A 19,126-nucleotide genomic window follows, 5' to 3' on the forward strand; every position below is an offset into this window, starting at 1 on the left:
TTTAAATATACTGACTCTGATTTATCTTTACAGCCTGAAATGGTCTGAACACTTAAATGTTTCAGATATTTAAATTCCAACCTAAATTATTTACTAAATACTTGAAAAGAGACGGCTGTCTCTCCCCTAACCAGGTGTAAATTTTCATCTTTCTGAGTGTTGTCAACCAGCAAGAATGGTGGTGACAACAGACTTTATGAATAAGATCACCTGACAACTATTTATCCCCATGTCTCTAGCAGTATTAGCTCCTACAGTAGAAATTCCCATGAGTTCCCAGTGACTTGCAGAGTGCTTAGGAACTATCAGGCACTCAGGAAATGTGTCCTAAAAATTAACGAAATATCTAGATAACAGTGGCTCCTAATCTTTTTTGAGTCCAGGACTTCTCCAAGAGTCAGATGAAGGCTGCAGACTCTGTCCACAGAAAAATTCATGTATGCAAAAAATGTTGCTTGTGATCTCAGCAAGTTCAAGGACCCCACGACACTCACTCCTGGTGTGGGGTTATGAACTACTTACTGGTTAAGAATCTCTGTTCTAGAGTAAGGCTCTGCAAACTAGGGCCCATAAGCCAAATTCAGCCTGCCTGTGTTTTTGTATGGCCAGCAATCTAAGAATGTTTTTTACAGTTTTAAATGATAGAAAAAAATAAGAGAATAATATTTAGTGAAACATGAAAATTATAAGAAACTCTTATTCCAGCGTCCATCCACAAATTTCATTGTGCTCATTAGTAGAGCTGTATTACAAAAAATTGTAGATATTTGTTTCTTCTCTTGTTATATAAGTACCTATATAATACCCTCAACTTTGCATCTTGAACCTCACAGCCTAAAATATTTATATTTAGCCATTCACAAGAAAGTTCACTGACCTTGGTTCTAAATGATTTCAAAAAATGAAATTCTCCAACACTTTCAGGAGTAAAGCACCAAATATATATATATATATATATATGTGTATATATATACGCATATATATGTGTATATATATGTGCATATATATGTATATACATATATATACATATACACATATACACAAATATATATATATGTGAATTTAGTATTTGTAGCAAGATTCCACAAATTGAAAATGTTTGGCTTTGTAAACCAATACTAAGGTATTCACTAAAATGTTCTTTTACATAGTTACTAATATTAGGATTTTTAACTATTTGTCTATAGAAAAATCACTACTCCGTGACTAAGAATGGGGAAATAGTAGTTGGAATCCTGTAAAGGTAAAAATTTTAAGAGCCACCACAGATTGCTCTTAAAGGATTCTGAGGCAATGCAATTCAATGCAAAACTATGCCTCAAATAAATGTCTAGTTTACACACACTTTAGGAACAGTGACTTAACAGGTTATTTCTCAAGCTAGTATAAATAAATGAAAATTAACTGTTATTCCAAATCAATCTTTGTGTCTCCTCAATAGCCTAGATCTATTTGTAGTTACCTCAAAAATATCCAAGATCAGTTACAATTATTGTTGGATGAATGTAAAATATTTCAAAATCCTGGCCTAAGGTCAATAGAATAATCGGGGCCTTCCATCTCTGAGTTCCTGTCTAGAGTTGAATGACTAGATATTTTCTTTTACAGAAGGGTAAACATTTGGTAACAATTTGTTGACCCAATTTTAATACAAGAAAAATAGCACTCTTAAATTTTACTAGCATCATGATATCTTCATTTTATTGCTCATTTGCAAGCATTTATATAATATAAAAGGAAGCTCCTTTTACAGTCATCATGCATATTTCTATCTTTAGATAATCCCAAAATGCACTGAAATCCATAATTTTAGTTTCCATCCGACTTCACTTTCACACAGAGTACAATTGAATAATCTCTCTTTCACAGTATTTGCTTGGTCATTTCCACACTCCTTGAGTAATGTTCTGCGGGGACTGAAGTGGCCAAAATGCAGGCTGCAGGAGACCCACATAACCTCCAGACTAGTTAATTAGTTTCTCAATAATTGAGAGTTAACTTTATAAACAGATGCAAGCTGATAGTGGTGTTTAAGTACTAATCGTACTTGTTAATGAATAAGTCTCCGTGGCTCTAGAGAGAGCTAAGAAAAAAAAAGTTCAAGGGTCAAAAGTGAACCATTGTTCTCACCTAGACCTGGATTTTCTGATCTTATTAATCAGAGAAGTCTCCAAGTAAGAGGAACCATTGAAGGCAGGCAGGTTAGTTGAAAGATCAATAGGTGATTGTGAGTATAAGAGGTATAAAGAATAACACAAATGAGAACACAAGTCATGGTTCAGAGCTACCCATATTTGCTGGGAGGAGAAATACAACAGTAGGCCAGGAATCATAAAGGAGTACCTAAACACAGATCAGCACCTCACCTAGGAAGAGAGCAAATGATTGACACTTCATAAGCAGGGTAACTTTGACATTGTTCCCGAGAAGGTGAACAGGAATTGACCTAAAAATTTGTTGGTGACCACCGTGTAATAATAATGGCAATTCAATTAACTTTAGTATTCTAGTAGGAAACAAAGATTATTTTTTAAAAAATCAAGTTTGTGGCATGGATTGTAGTAATAGTATCATGAGCATCTGTTTGTCTCCAAAGTCATCAATTTGTATACATTGAACATGTGCAGCTTTTGTGTGTCAATCATACCTCATTGAAGTAGTTCAAAGAATTAAGTGGTTATCTAGTTTTAACAAAGGGTATAAACAAAATGTGGGTTTTTGGGAGATAAATAGGAAGAATTGAGCAAAGCAAGGAACCCACAGGAAACCTGGAGACTATTTATGAACATGTCAGTGAAAGTTAGATAAATAGGTAGGCTAAAAGTTTAAAATTATCAGGGGTTTGACCAACCACAACCACCACCACCACCACCATCAAAACAACACAAACCAAAACAGAACCTTGCATGGCTAATAGAAAGATAATTCTATGTCAGAAAAAGAAAGGCCCAAAGCTACAAAAATATGAAGAATCAGGTACAAATCAGAAATTAAGGGGACCAGAAAATATTCATCCAACATCTTACTTTTGTTACATAACGAATTCCTAGAGGGTAGAGTCTGTTTCTTGATCATCTTTTTATCCACCCTTTACTCATTTAAATACCTGTCACAGAGTATATGCTCGATAAATACTTACTGAATTGAATAAAAAGGGATTCCTAAACCATTAATTAATTTTTGATTTACTAAATAGATCAACCCAATTTAAAAATCAGAGTGCAAAAAGAAGTAAAAGTAGTTTCAAAAATGGTGGCAAAGAAATTGAACAAATCCTTCAGTCTTGCTCTCCACTGAGGAAGACTTTAAGCAGATGGCTAGTCCTAAACTGTCTTTTGATAAAGATATGAATTGCTAGATCAAACAGTATGAAAAGCACAGGGTATTTTATACATACATATGTACATATGTACATACATGAATCCCATATGTGTATGTATTTTTAAAATTGGAGTGGCTAAATCCATACTAGAAGGTACCTAATTAAGAGTTCTAAAAAAAAGTGATTTAGTGATACTATAGATAAAAATATGTAACTTTATTACAAAGTGTACAAAAAGTAATTTTTTATACACTGTAATACACAAAGTAATTCACACTTTTTTATACACAAAGTAATTCACAATGTGTATAATCCAGGTGATTAATGAATTGCTAATGTGACTGGTATCCAGAGTGGTTCAAGAGAGAAGACTATGGAAAGAAGGGTGTAAATTAATACTTAACAGATGATTACAGGATATTAAGGCAAATTAGAAATGCTTGGGGGTACCACTTTAATTATCAGGTGGTGGGGCAACCACAGGTTTTTATATAAGGTCTCCTCTCATTCACAAATTACTGAGCCATACCAACCTGCAGGTAAAAAAAAAAAAAAAAAAAAAAAAAAAAAATTCACAGAGCCCACCAAACTCCCAGCCTTTGCCTCATTTGTGATCAACAGCAAGCAATCTCAAGGTAGCTGGCTGTAGCTTACACTGTGACCACGAACAGTGAAGCTCACAGGCCACCATGGTCTCATTAGCACCAGGCTCCAACTAACTGAGCTAACCAGCCCCAGAGGAGAAGGACACAAAATAGAGGAGGTTACATGTAATTTATCTCATGGGAATATATAAAGGATGATAAAGGGAGAATGTTGAGATTTGTGACTATCAAAGAAACTGGGGACTACAGAAGATATCATGTACAAGTGTCCTCTGTTTGGCTGCAAAAGTGTAGCATTTTCATTCAACTTTTGAAAAAAGCAGATTTCACAGTGTCTATTAACAGACATGGGGCAAAGCAGCAAAGGGACTGCTAGGGGATTTATTTTGTTTTAACGTAAAAGAAGCTTTAAGCTATGTGACATACACAGTCTTATTAGCAAAAGGCCCGAATAACTACTCTACTTTGGACCAGCAATTGCAATGAGGAGCAAATCTAGGATATGTGGGGTCTGAAGCTTAGACCACTGGGTGGGGAAGTGGAGCCTTAAGAATGAAACACACAAATATATTTTGCAAATTTTACAAACACATTTTAAACACGTTGCTAGGACCCCTCTCAGGGTTTTAGAAGGAAACCACGCAAATGAGCATCCCTAAACCCCTCATGTTAGTCTCAGGATAAGTCCACCTTAAAACAATGATATAAACTTGACTGCCACTCTAAAAAAAAAAAAAAAAAAAAAAAAAAACAATGTTAGTTGAACAAACAGATTACAGCAGGCTTCAGTTGATACACCTAAAAGTAAAATTTTGTCTAATCTTTCAGAAAATGTAGTAAAATCCAGAAGATCATGGCATGGTAGCACTCCAGGCACTTCTGTGATGTGATTTGGTCAACCTCAATGCGGAAGTTCACATGATCATGACTGTTGTAATTATATTAAGAGCATATTAACCTTATAATTACATAATGCCTGTCTTTCCTGACTTGAAAATTTTGCAAAAATCATTTTACAAAACATGTAATGTCACCACATCAAGATGAAAGAACTAAATGCCATCATTCGTCATTACATGAGTAGGTGAACTGAAAAACCTGCTGCAGAACCTTCATTAAAATGTTATAATTTCTGTACTGACCATGAGACTGGTAATTTAGAATATGGACATAATTTTCTTTTCTATTAAACCTACACAATGTCTGGGCCACCTTTTAAAATAATAATTGTTAATAAAAGAGCCATGACAAAACTACTCTTTTTTATAGCATAAATATTTCAGTCAATAAACTAAATTTATGTGAACTAAAAAACTATAAGTCTAATATGAATATTTGTCCTCTTGTTTTCAAGTACTATATCATTTAATGACTGACTTACAAAAACTAAAAAGTAGGCCAGACATGCCAGCACTTTGGGAGGTCAAAGCAGGAGGATTGCTTGAGGCTGGGAAACCAGTACCAGACTGGGCAACATAGTGACATCACATTTCTATTTCTATTCAAAAAATTTTTAAAAAACATTACTGTGCATGGTGATGTGCACCTGTAGTCCCGGCTACTCAGGAGGATGGGGCAGGATGATGACTTGGCCCCACAAGTCTGCAGCTACATTGAGCTATGATCATGCCACTGCACTCTAGCCTGGTCCACAGAGTGACACCGTGTCTCAAAAAAAAAAAATTTTAAAGTAAATAAATATTTTCCAATTTTATCTCTAGTCACTTAAAATTGTTCTAGTCCTAAGTTTATAAGTAATATAAACCCAAGTAATATAATACCTTGTAGCCCTTTAGTAAAAGAGAAAAAAACAACATTAAAAACATGAGTCTAAAAATAATATTCATTAATTAGTATATCTCCCTTCCTCGTACCTATTTGAACTTTCTATTATTTTTTTTTCTCTTGGTTCTGAAGCATTACATCACCTTCGTTCCTTACTATATTAATGTTAGATAAACATATAAGCCTGTTTATGAGAAATATATTTGGTAAATAGAATTATGAAAATGATGTAAAAAGGTGGAGAGGGATCCAGGCAGCTATCAGATGATTCAATTTGAGATAAAGGAAAACCTAGAGAGGAAGCCTTGTTTATGGCCTTCATGGTTTGGAACTCGATAACTTAGCCACAGGAATGCCAGCCATGAATAGCATACAACAGAACCTGAGGACTTGGCACATCCCAATGCAACCTCAAATGTGCTGAATCAACAATCTCTATATAAATAATCAAATGAATACACTCTATTGAGTCAAGTTCACCTGTGTGTCAGGATCTGTTTCCATGTGAATCACCACATTCAAAGAGAGAAACTAGGGGAATTTCCCAGGTATTCCTTTAGTTTGGATATGGACAGGTATAGATATGCAAAATGTCCAAATAAAACATTTTAACAGCCTGTTATATCATATTCACTTTATAAATGTATACACCACATCCAGTAGTGAGAATCTTTCCTCATAACTAAAATTTCTAATTGTAAAACCAAAATTTTAAAACATTAGCTTTGCCTCAGGGTAATCCACTGTGCCTACTCTTTCTAATATTCTTCAACAGTGGTTGTATTTGCCTCATGATTATGGCAAGAGGATACTTCAACTTATACTTTTTTGCTGGGAACATCAGGAACAATCTCTCTTAAACTGCATTGAAAAATACTAGGGAGTCACACCTTTTGTTTCACCTGCTGAACTTCCTTAATAAAGCCAAAAAAAAAAGCTTTCAGAGATGGACTTTTATACTGGCAAATGTCAATTCAGACCTGTTTAACAGAGTGAACAAACTTGCCTGCTCCAGCAAGCATTCCACCCAAATTGACTAGGTGTGGCTTTTATTCATTGTTCAGTCACACTCAACAGAATCTGTTCTCTAGGTACCATCGCATTTAGGTTGACATTCCCTTTATCTAGGGGCGTATAATAAGCAAACCATATTCAATTCTGCAAAGGCAGATGTGCTCTTCTGGTATCCTAGAAACAGATCAAAGTATTCTTTGTGGAAAGACATGAAGTTCAAGCCAGTGACACAAATGGGTCTTAATATGCAACCTTACAAATATCAGGACTGGAAATTTCTTAAACAAAAGCATGACTATCTTAGAGACAAGAATCAGATTATTGGGTAGGGGTGATTAAAAGGGATAGAGAGTTGTTTGAGGGAGAGTAGGTACCAGAGAAATTAAGTAAAATCATATATTACTTCTGTAATAATATCAAGATCCACAATAAAGAAAATTTTTTTCCAAATCAGACTGGTAAATGTTACTTAAAATTGCTCACACTAGCTCAATTACACCATGTCTACAAAGTGGCTTCCTTACACCATAGAAGAGGAACATATCAACCATCTCGGAGTTAGATTTTTGTACACATAATAACTGCAGGAATTAATCATTTATCGGCTCATCACATCATAACAGCTATCATTAGATAATCTACAAGGTAGAGAAGCCATTTCCAATTGTTCCCTTGGGTCTTCTTCTAAGTAATGCCTTGTATCTTGTAACATTCTATAAAATAAATTGTACTCCTGTGAATCATAGCAGTCATCTTCCGTCATCTGAAATCTGAAATTACCCTCATTGAAGAAAAGATAGGGTAACATATTCTAACATAGAAAGCATGGAGAATTGAATTAGAAAGCACAAGTGAAGAGGCTGGAAAGCACAATGGATTTCCTATTGGGTTCTCAAAAAAGCTACTCCCTATTCTCCAGTGTGAGCCAGCATGATCAATAACACTTGAAGGGTTGAGACTTGGAATGGAGAGGCTCTAGCAGAGGCTGAATAGAACGGCTTCCCTCTGTACCCCTACTTTACCCCACTTCTTGCTCTCTGATTCCCTGAAACAAGGCATTTCACTAGTACCCTGAAGCTATCCCTCGACCTTTGAAAAGATAAATGCTCCAGCTCTGTAGGAAACACTGGGCTCAGGTGTCTGATAATGAAATCTGCTTCCTATTCTTTGCTCAGTTTGAAATTGAGACATTCCCATGAGAAGCTGAGAGTAATAATTGTGAGTTAAAATCTCCCTTGCTATACCTTTGACCAACATCTTCCTCCATCCCCTCCCACCCACATCCCCTGGCAACTACCCTTCTACTCTCTGTTTCTATGCATTCAGTTTTTTCAAGGTTCCACATATGAGTGAGATCATATAGTATTTGTTTTTTCTCTGTCTGGCTTATTTCACTTGACATAATGCCTGCCAGGTTCATCCATGTCATCTCATTTCACAATACATACGTCTAACAAATCATCACACGCTGTACACTTTAAAATACACACAATTTTATTTGTTAATTATACCTCAATAAAGCTGGGAGAAAAAAATAAAAGCTGCCTTGCTTTATTCCCCACCCACTCACATTTTCTGGACTTACCAAGCATGTTCACTTCTCTGTGGTTTTGTTCATAACAATTTTCAGTATCCAAAAGACTTTATCTTCCCTCTGCCCTTAGAAGTAGGGAGGGACTGAGATACGTCAGTATGTGAAAGCCCAGAAAAAGCGTTTGCGCAAGGAGTTCAACGATGTAAAGAATTACTGAGGGTCAAAGAGGAGCTTTGAGGAGTTCACCTTCTAGGAACTAATTTACCAACATAATTAATCTGAGTTCCAAGGCAAAACTTTTCGGTAAACTAATAGTACAGAACATGACATCTATTTATTTTACTTAAATCTGTCTAGACATTCTGGAAAAAGAGTATGGTGCAAACCTTTAATGATTCATCATTGCCTCTCCCACCTGTTTTTGCATTTATCCATAAAGATGTACTCATTAAAGGGTTCCATATCAACACAGATATCCTTGAATTCTGAGAATCAACTTTATAATGAGATAGGCTTTACTGACAGCTGATTGTCCTCCCCCATTTTCATTGCATCTAAATACTATATACATATTTCAACTTTCAATATGTTCATTGTATCACTGATTAAATGGGTAACAAATAAAGGTAAAACAGGACTTTCAAATTTATCCTGTTAATAGTTTAAAGGAAGTAGGCCAGCTGGAATTAGAATGAGGCACCACTGAGCTAAATGTGAGGCCTGAAGAACTATAGCAGAAAAGGGACAGTTTTCAATTCCCCCTAAGAGGTGTAAAAGCAAAATGAAAGTTTATATTTTAAGGCATAGGGACAAGATGAATTTTCAATAGAACAATATGAACAGATATAGCTTAATTACTTTATAAAGGATCCATTTAAACTTACAAGTCACAAAATAGTAGATATTTGTCTAGAATGACATAATCTTACTGATTTCTGCTTAGGGAAACCCTGTAGCTAAGTTAAGGGAAAGCCACCATCAAGATCATGGGAAATTGGGAAAAACTGAGAAATGGTCACAGAGCAGAGAAGACAGGGGAGGCAAAATTCAAATGAATGCACTGTGGTACCCTGAATCAGACACTGGAATAGAAAGATTACATTAATAGAAAACCTGGGGAAATCTGAATAAAGTCTGGAGTTTAGTTAATAGTAATGATGTGCGATTCCAGTTTATTGCTTTTGACAAATCTACCAGGGTAATATAAGATGTTAACAGCGGGGAGAACTGGGTGAAAGGTAATATAGGAACTCTTTGTACTATTAATACCTTTGTAACTTTTCTGTAGATCTAAAATTATTTCAAAATAAAAAGTTTATTTAAAAGCAACAACAGGCCGGGCTCACGCCTGTAATTCCAGCACTTTGGGAGGCCGAGACAGGTGGATCACCTGACGTCAGGCGTTTGAGACCAGCCTGGACATGGTGAAACACCGTGTCTACTAAAAATACACAAAAAAATTAGCTGGGCGTGATGGCGGGCACCTGTAATACCAGCTACTTGGGAGGCTGAGGCAGGAGAATTGCTTGAACCCGGGAGGCAGAGGTTGCAATGAGCCTAGATCGCACCATTGCACTCCAGCCTGGGCAACAAGAGTGAAACTCTGTCTCACCAAAAAAAAAAAAAAAAAAAAGCAACAAAACCCCCATCAAAGAACAAGAAAATTTGTTTGAATTAATGTCCTAGAATTCAAAGGTTTCCATGTAATAATAATCAACTCTCCTTATCTTAAAATGCCCCTGCTCCTTTATCCATATTCTTTTATAAAGTGAACTCATGCATAAATGCAGCCAGGTTTTCAATGCAACGCACCTGACTGCTCCCTTCAAGTGCACAGCTCTGTAGTGTCAATGAACATATTAGTTTGTGTCCTAAATCCTGTTGCAACTAATTCCCCCAAGTCCCTGCCAGGTTATTCCACTGTTGATCTTTATCGGCAATTTTCAAAATATAGCTGCGACTTACAAGTGATGACATTTGAGCGTTTTGGAGCATAAGCTGCATCTGCTGGGCGAACATGGCTGCGGCAGTCTTCTGTTGAATCAGATTGTTCCGCCCATTAATCTCCAGCTGCGTTTTTAAGTGTGGAGGGGGGTGAAGGTACTTGCAGTTCTCTCGAGTACACCGACCCTAACAATGAAGAATAGGGAAAACATTAAATTAAAACTATACACAAATAGATAAATTTTGGACTCCATTATCTGGGGACAATCTAAGCTCCAAAACTCTTCATCTTGAATCCATATAAGGCGAGAAACACCCTGAAATTCACTGACAGTCTGTTAATGAAATAAAAAATCCCTATGCCCGGCAGCCATTTTGTTCTTTAGGTTCCGGAGACAATGGCCCTAGATGACTTGCATGATGGAGACCAAAGTGTATTTTGGATCCTCAGCTAATTGAATGTTTTTTACTGATGTTAAGCACTTTCAAGACAGGACAGTATGTCAGTTCCGTGGAATCAAACATGCTTTTGGTGTCACCTAAATGTTGGCATGGCTGCTGATTATGGTGTTTACTATGCAGCAGCAAAGGATGTCACTGGACTAGTTGTTGATCACATTGTCACAATGTGACCTATTACTGTGTTGAACTCATGAGCAGTATACAAAGAAGCTAATGATTCTCTCTTATTTGGATCACTAGGTCCACCATAAACCTTTTAAGAAAGCACAACTGCAAACAATTCTATTTCCCACAGATGCTAAGATTCTTTACGGTAAGTGAGGTTATTGAGGGAGGGGAAGGTGGGGAGCAAAAGGGCAACTTTGTTTTTGGACCAAAGAGTGCAAGCTGCTAGGCCACCTGAATTCCCGAGAGAAAAATGAGTTTGTTCACCGAGTGTTTTCATTCAACACATGCTATGTGCATTTTCCTTATTTATGATGCCTACACAGTTTATGCAATGGCTTCTCCATTGTTTAGTTATGTTGTTATTAAAATATTCCTATAATTTCACTGAGAATCAAGATGTGTCCTTCAAAACTTTTCTAGAGCTACGTATAATGCAAACCCAGATGCACTGCAACTGCTCTTTTTAAATATTAGATCACTAGGGCAAGGTGGCTCTATTGTTTTACCTCCTCTGGCAAGAAGCTGAGTATAACTTAAAAGTCAGTGTAAGAAATTAAAAGACATCATTGTTTTCTGTCAAGTTTGTCTTTTTGTTTTTCTCATTGCTCAATTTACATTTAATTAAATTAAAGTGATTTACAAAATCAAATACTATCTTAGTTTTATGTACTTTTATATTTCTATGCAAATCTTGGAGAAAGAATAATTTATTGGTAGTATGAGTTAAGAATCACATTAATCTAATCCTCCTAAATTCTTAAAAGTAGCCTAGGAATAGCTACGCAATTTCAACATATATAATGAGTGTAAGCAGACCGCTGTGTGTGCTAAATCACAATAATTGGGGTCTTTTCCCCATAAATGTACCCCTAAGAGAGACCATAAGCTTCTTTTTACACCCACCAATGTGAAGCAAGGCAGAAAGTCACAAGGATCTTCAGTTCCTAGATTCTCCACTCTCCATCTACATAACTGAGGTGATCTGGCTCAGAATTAACAGCTGATGGAGGGGGTGGCACTTGGTGACTTCCACAGCCAAGCATGCTAGTTTATACTTCTACTTCAGGGTTTCTCTTCCTCCTCCCACACCCTAACATTAAAGATTTCCCCAAGGCCCTGTTCTAAATCCTCTTGCTCTCCTCTCTAATCTCTTTTCCCTGGAGAGACTAAGTTGTTTCAAAGTTCCATCTATTTGTACAATTGCTCGGATCTTAAATCTCTATCTCTACCCCTGACCTCTCTTCTGAATTTCAGTTTTTTTGTTTTTTTTTTTTTTTTTACCAATTGCAGCTGCGTTTGGAGACCCTGCTGCCTAACCAGGTCTAAATAACTTATTACTGACCTTCCTTCTCATTTGACTATTTTTCATCTTGCTGCATACTCCCAGTTAGGGCCACCACTCTAATTCCTATGCTTTGGGGTAGTTAGACAGCAGTAGTGGGGAAAATAAATTATGCAGCTCAGCAGCATTGCTTAAGGATTACAGAGCCACCTAGATAGCTTGTTTAGACAATTAGCATACACAAGAATGGAACACAATTTTTAACTCCAAAACAACTATATAATGAAGACTATCTTTCATATTCAGGAATTCCAAACATGAAATAAGTTAAAGAAAAGAAAGAAAAAAGAATAATTGGAATTTCACCATTTGTTACAATTGAGTTTTAATATCATCTACATTGAATGTAATCAGAGAGAGAAGAAGAAAGGGAGGGAGAGAACACACTGTATTTGGCACATTTCCTGCCAATATACAGATAAAGAAGTGAACATGCCTTTGTGCTTTTATATCACTATCCTTTACATAAAGTAACTTATCTTAAGCTTTTTCTTGGGAAATAATGACAGTTTAGCAAAGCAAAAACAGTACACAGAAATAGAAAAGAGAATTACACTTTAAAAAATTATATCAAGTTGGGCTATAAAACTAAAGTATGGAATATGAGGCAGCATGAGATTTAAAGAAACTTATTCATCTTAGTTATGAGATTTTACTTGATTTATAAAGCTTCTATTTTGAATGACCGAATCTATAATTTAATTCTATAACAACGCAAATGCATAGCAACACCATCTTACCAGAGACTGCTACTTGTGTTCCAGAAGGCTTATAAAATAAAATAAAAATCTGTATTCTCTATCCAAACAATAGATGAGGAGACCAAGTAATTTAATATCTATATTATCCGTGGAATACAACATTTCAAAAGAAAACTATGCCCCTGTTTTTTCAAAATGACTTTAGAACTCAGGATAATATATTTATACGCACAACACTTGGTGATAATAAATCTCCTCTACATAGCGTTCATTCTTCAAGAGGCCCAAACGTAATTATAGGCCAAAACACTTTAATTGGTGTTTGGGAGAGAACAAACTTGGTTTTTTACATCTGTTAACACTTGTTTTTTAATCCTTGTATAGAATTAAGGCTTTGGTAAAGCATGTAAGGTTGGGATGGTGTGGGGATTAGGGAGGGACTGTCCCAGTGGAGTAGGTAATCATCTATTGTTTCTGTCCTTTGGAAAATCAATGACTCTGTACTAGGAAAGTTCCAACGATTTCTGTAGGCCACCTAAGCACTCTGAATGGGCCACAAGGTACCCTATCACATTGGGTCTATAACAGTTTGGTGTGATAGCCCAACAGCCATCTTGGCTCTGAAAAATCACCCTTCACGTTTCCCTAGCCAAGTCAATGGTGTCCCAAGCCCTCCTTCTTCCGATCTAGACCCACAGGTTCAGAGTTGGCTCACACTAGTGCAAAGTATCAGAGCATGTCTTAAATGACTCTGTAAATGTCACCATCCTCTGGCAGAGCAGGCTACATACTAAAATCAGCAGCTAAGGGGAGTCAAGACATGAAAATCAACTCTCTCTCTCTCCCCCTCCCATACACACTCAAAATTAAAGAAACGTTGAAGCGATTAGAGTGCAAGCTCATTTATGCTTGCCTCAATTTCCCTCCTTTTCCATTTCCTTTTGGACTTAAAAAACATGTCATTCTCATCTGGTCTTTCACTGTGTTACCGAGTTAAGAAAATAGCAAAGTGATTCAATAGGAAAGCGATTCTCTGCTGAAATAAGTGCTACTACACCTATGAATCATATGAATCTTCCAGCTCCCCTTTCCCATCGACTGTCTTTGAAAAATGCACTCAAAAAGCAGCAAGCAGGGGGAGAAAATAGCCGACGACATTTCTGAAGTACATCTGCATCAAGAAGTTGATGACAGACAAAGGGATACGTTGCAGAACATTTATAAAGCCTCCCAAATTCAATCTATTGCCTTCTTCCTACCTTCAGGCTTCTCCCAAATGAATACAAAGCCTTTGACTAAAAGAGAAAAGTCTTATTGTAGAGATTCAAATCCCACCTATGTCTAGGGAGTTATGAGAGTCAGAGTCTGTCACAAGACTTCCCATGCACTGGGTGGTAGAAAAACCCTGTGAAATGTACTTCATGTTCATGAGAAAAAGCCCTACCATACATCAGAATAAGAAAAGGAACCTGGGAGGCTGCAAATTACCCTTTGTCAGCCACAGTATCTTAAGAGAAACAGCTGTTTGCAGAATGACTTGCTTCTTCAAATACATACGGAGTTAGAGAGAAAAAAAATCCTAAATATCTTCTCTCAAATACAATTATAACTGGATTATTTCAAATACATAATCTCACTGATCTGCTAGACTGCCAACAGTTAAAAGTTAAATGTTAAACCAAGGCACCCAACAGATGATTTGTTCTATGAAGAAAAATGTTGTTATTCCATTTTAATCATCATGGATTAAATGAAATAATTCTGATGATAGTGCCCCACCGTAACATACTTACATGCATAGACATGGCTTCTCAGAGGAAGTAACAGTGATTTCAGAATTACAAATCATATGTACCAGTTTGGCTAGTTCCTGCAAGCATCACAGATTTATTAAAGCTAGGAAAAACCTGAGTCAAGATCAACATACAACGAGTTATTAGCCAGATATCAGCATTCTACTGGCAAATTTCCCACTTTCTTCCTCTTAGAATTCTGTCTTTACAAAAATGGATAACCTGCATCATTTTCTCCTCCAAATATTGTATCATCTATAAATATTGATATAAATGCACAAAGAGCAGCCTTAAAATTCTGCATACAACTTTTAAGTTAAATGTGAGATGCAGGCAAGAAATTTAGAGGGAAAAGTCTTTAATAAACCATTTCTTAAATATAATGAAGGCAAAATTAATGAGGCTGAACGTTGACCCCCATGGAGAGGGCCAGCCAAGTACCCCCAACCATTGCACCCAGCACTGTACCCACCTTCTTCATGCTGTCCCAACTCTGTTTTCTTGACGCATCCCATACACACATAGACAGGGCAATGACTTTGGTGCGAACCAGATAACAAGTTTGAATAAGCGAGAAGCTGGGGTGAGAGCAGAAGAATTTTCTTGCCTATCTGCCCCCACAGAACTTTTACATTTTGATCTCCCAGTGACAAAGGGAGTACTGGGCTCAACAATCACACTTTTGTTCTGAAATAGCCCACTAAGATAATTTGATTCCCAGGATGGAAACAGTTTAGGACTGAATCGGATTGTAGGGAACATCTTGTGCACCTTTATCTTACAGAGAATGTGAAGGCCAAAGGGGTGAGGTGACTTGTCCTAATTCATAAGCTGCTCAGTAAGCACACAAGCCAAGTTTCCAGACTTTCACTACCCAATACGGATTCTCAGTTCAAATCACTTTTCCTCTGTAAAGATTTTCCTGGAACCATCTCCCCATTCCTGTCCCCATTTATCTCTCCCTCCTTTGTGCTTCCAACTGCACCTTGTACTCAGTTTTATCGTAGCTCTTATCGCTGTATACATCGATAAATTGTTTGCATGCTTGTCTCCTCTATTAGACTTTGAGCCTGTATAACGGCAGATCTACATCTTCCTCCACTTTCAATCTCCAGGGATGTGTGTGTGCCTGATGAATAGTCGCCCCACCGTAAACGTTTGTTGAACTTTGTGAGAATAATTTTATAGGGCATAACACTAAGTCTGCCTTAGAAGCCCAAGTGTTTCTCTTGCTATTTTCTTTCATAAGTTCTTTCTTCTCCCTCCAAGAAGAGAACAATAGTCAACACATGACTGAGGCTGCTCCTGGTTGTCTGTTTCAAATGAACCGTTATTCTATTCAGGTCCAGAAAATAGCTAGTTCCTAACTTTTTTTTTTTCCTATGAATATAGACCCTGAGGAATATGTGACCATTACGGCTGAAACATCCTAGTAATTTAGTATAACTTAACCAGAAGTGACATGAATCCATGAGACCCACAGACACAAACTCTGGTCTGATTCCAAGGGGTCTCTGGCCACAAAGGCCCTCAGGATATAGGGCCCCACCGGACGAATAAAGGAGCCAGCAGCAGATCCATATCTAATCAGCACCTGGGCCTGCCCAGGAGGGCCCTGCATTTCCAGGGTCAGTTTAGAAAAAAACTGCGTTCTCCAACTGCCCCACCCCCCATCCTGAATTTCTCTGAACAAGCCGCAAGTCAAATTCCCTGAAGCTACTAAGACAAAGGTGGCTTTAGGAAAATCACAGCAGGTGGGGCCTTCTTGTGGCTCTCTAATGCATATGCCTTCTTACAAGAAAAATATTTGCGGCTTTCCTTCATGACCCATGCTTAGCTTTGTTTACATTAAACATTTATTTCCAAATGATCATGAGCTTGATCTTTTTCTTAGAAATTTTTTGAACAGCAAATAACACTAAAAAATCCCAGAAGCTGTTCACAGTGAAAGCAAGCCTGCCTCACTAATAACCCAAATCTACTTCCTGCCCTATTCCACCCCACTTACACACTTTTTACCTCGGTTCTCATCGAATACCGTCCATCACTGTAGAAAAATATTAACTGAATGACTGGTCAATTATAAGCTCTTCAAAAATGCATCATCTATTTACAAACCAGCCAACCAGAATAAAATTAAAACCCAAACACAACGAAGCACATTGGTACCAAGTTATCAAAAGTTAGAAGGCATTCCTGATGCAAAGTATTCCTAGACGCTGTCTTTAGAGCAGCTGATAGCTGCCAACATAAAATGTCATCAAGAATGGAAAAAAAGGGAGAGAAAAAGTAATGGTACTGAATTTGTTACTCCAAGAAATAAAACACACAGAAAATCATATAACTTCAAAAAGCTCCTTCTACATGGACTTCATTAAGAAAGAACATAAGGAGGTGTTTCTCTCTGACCCATTAGTCAAATCTCCTGCTCCTAGGCTTCTTTACCTCCTTTTTCTGGACACCCCATCCACTCACTTGCCACAACGATTTAGAAGCCAGGACAAAGAGGGTACCAGCTGCTTGCCCCCTTTATTCCCCAGCTAGGGCTTCTGCTTAGGATCCTCTCTAGAGATGCCAGGTTTATCAAATAAATATGCAGGACTCCCAGGTAAATTTGAATTTCAGATAAACAGTGAAAAAAAATTTTTTAGTATAAGTATGCCCCATACAATATGTTATCTGGCAGCCCTCTCCCACTCTGTTCTTCTGCCTTGATAAGTTGAGCTCAATAAAGGCAAATCCTTGAAAACCCATTTTACCTCTTTACCTTAAGATTCTTAGAAGCCCTCTCCATGGAATCAGCCCAGGCTCTCCCAGGCCTTCATTTGCCCAGAGTAAAGTAGAAGACACTCTCAGCCCCAGCTTACCTGATCAGCTGCAAGGAAATTTAAGGAAGTTGACTGTTGGAGACAGCAATTTTTGATCCATAGCTCCTCCCACCAAAAGCTTCACACGGCTCGCTACCCTGGCAGCCACTCCACCTTCCCACCCACCGGTGGCGCAACAGTATATTTAAATACCCTCGATGTCCACTGGAGCTCCCCCTTTAGGCTAGGATGAAGAGGGGGATGGTGTGTGACCAACACCTGCCTAACCCATAACTCCGAATTTACAGAACAGATTTTTGAGTATATGAGGTGTTACATAAAGATGAGGCTTTTAAGTTTTTTAAGGTTTTTATTTATGTGTGCAGAGGTGAGGGGTGGTTAATCTTTTTTTTTTTTTCTTCAGCCCTGTCTTTGGAATACTCAAATTCGAGTAAAAGTCAATAATTAAAGTGCAGGGAAATAACTACTTAGCATCATGTTTCTATATGCACACATAAGCGCTATAAAGGTACAGATTCACAGCATGCAGATGAATAGCCATTATTTCCATAGATATGTTTTTCAGTCAATCCTTGATTACTCACATTAAAAGAGAGCACAAAGTAGAGAGGTATGGCTAATTCTAATGAACCAAATAATATATTCAAGAAAAATGGCAATCCATAATAGCCTCACATTACAATTGTGAACATTTAAGCAATTGCTAGACACAGTCCTAAATTTATTTTTTCATTAAGAATGCAGACTCTTTCATTGGAATGATCAAAGATTAAGAATTAATAAGGTCAGAAATAGTAAAATTGTACTGCTCTGGGGAAGTTTATATGTTTATGGGCATATCATAGAAAGATCAAATAGTAAAGCTGGAAAGGCTCTTAGAGATCATTTAGTCCAGCATTTGCCAGAGTGTGTACCACAGACAACAAATCCCAAGAGAGGAACCTCAAACGCTGGGTTCACTGGTCAATCGGGTATAAGAAATGTCACTTTATATTCCTCTCTTGTAGGCTGACAATACACAAGAGTATGATAAAGTCTCTCACATGTCCTAAAGTAAAGAAACCTGGTTACCTTTGTTAACCCAGCATTTCCCAACATTGTTTAACTCACAAACCATCCCCCCTTTTTTCATCATATTTCCGTTAACATCTCTTTTTAGTATACCCTTAGGAAAATACTGATCTAATCCAGCTTCCTCATTCTACAGGTAAAGAAACTAAAGCTTAAACCAAGTTGTATGGTGTTTTACAGGTCAAGTTAGTTTTCCTTAGTATTTTCATTTTGATTTCTCTTAAATAGAAAAATAGAGTGAACTCCCCAAAAATGGCTCTTCTGCTGAAATGCCATTTTTGCCCATCCCTGATCTCCCAAATCTAACAAGATGGATATTTTCCTATGATTGCAAAGTAACATCCCACAATCATCTTCCCAACACCCCTTTTCAAAGCTGTAAGTTTCGTCAGATCTTTCCAAATGGTTGCCATGGCTTTCTTCTTTCATTTGAAGGCTTTAGTCAAGGAACTTCTGAAATAAGAACGTCAAGCCTTCTCTGCCTAACTGGCTTTCCTACATTGTGACTTCTGCCCCTTGAAACCATGCTAATTATTTTAGGCTTTCCATGACTTAAG

At 37.2% G+C, this 19,126-nt stretch overlaps 1 protein-coding gene across 10 annotated transcripts in view; it reads right to left on the bottom strand.

Annotated features, from left to right (window-relative positions):
* The window catches only part of MBNL3 (muscleblind like splicing regulator 3), a 122,549-nt gene that overhangs the window by 23,511 nt on the left and 79,912 nt on the right, over positions 1–19,126 (bottom strand). For 9 of the 10 annotated variants that reach the window (XM_054545073.1, XM_054545077.2, XM_054545072.1 and 6 more), the window contains one exon: positions 10,226–10,390. In XM_054545073.1, the coding sequence (XP_054401048.1) occupies positions 10,226–10,390 (165 nt within the window). Of the gene's footprint in view, positions 1–10,225; positions 10,391–14,670; positions 14,692–19,126 lie in introns of those variants that run through there. The other variant, XM_054545074.2, reaches the window with a different exon arrangement.

Source organism: Pongo abelii, chromosome X (assembly GCF_028885655.2).
Source record: "Pongo abelii isolate AG06213 chromosome X, NHGRI_mPonAbe1-v2.0_pri, whole genome shotgun sequence".
Classification (NCBI taxonomy): Eukaryota; Metazoa; Chordata; class Mammalia; order Primates; family Hominidae; genus Pongo; species Pongo abelii.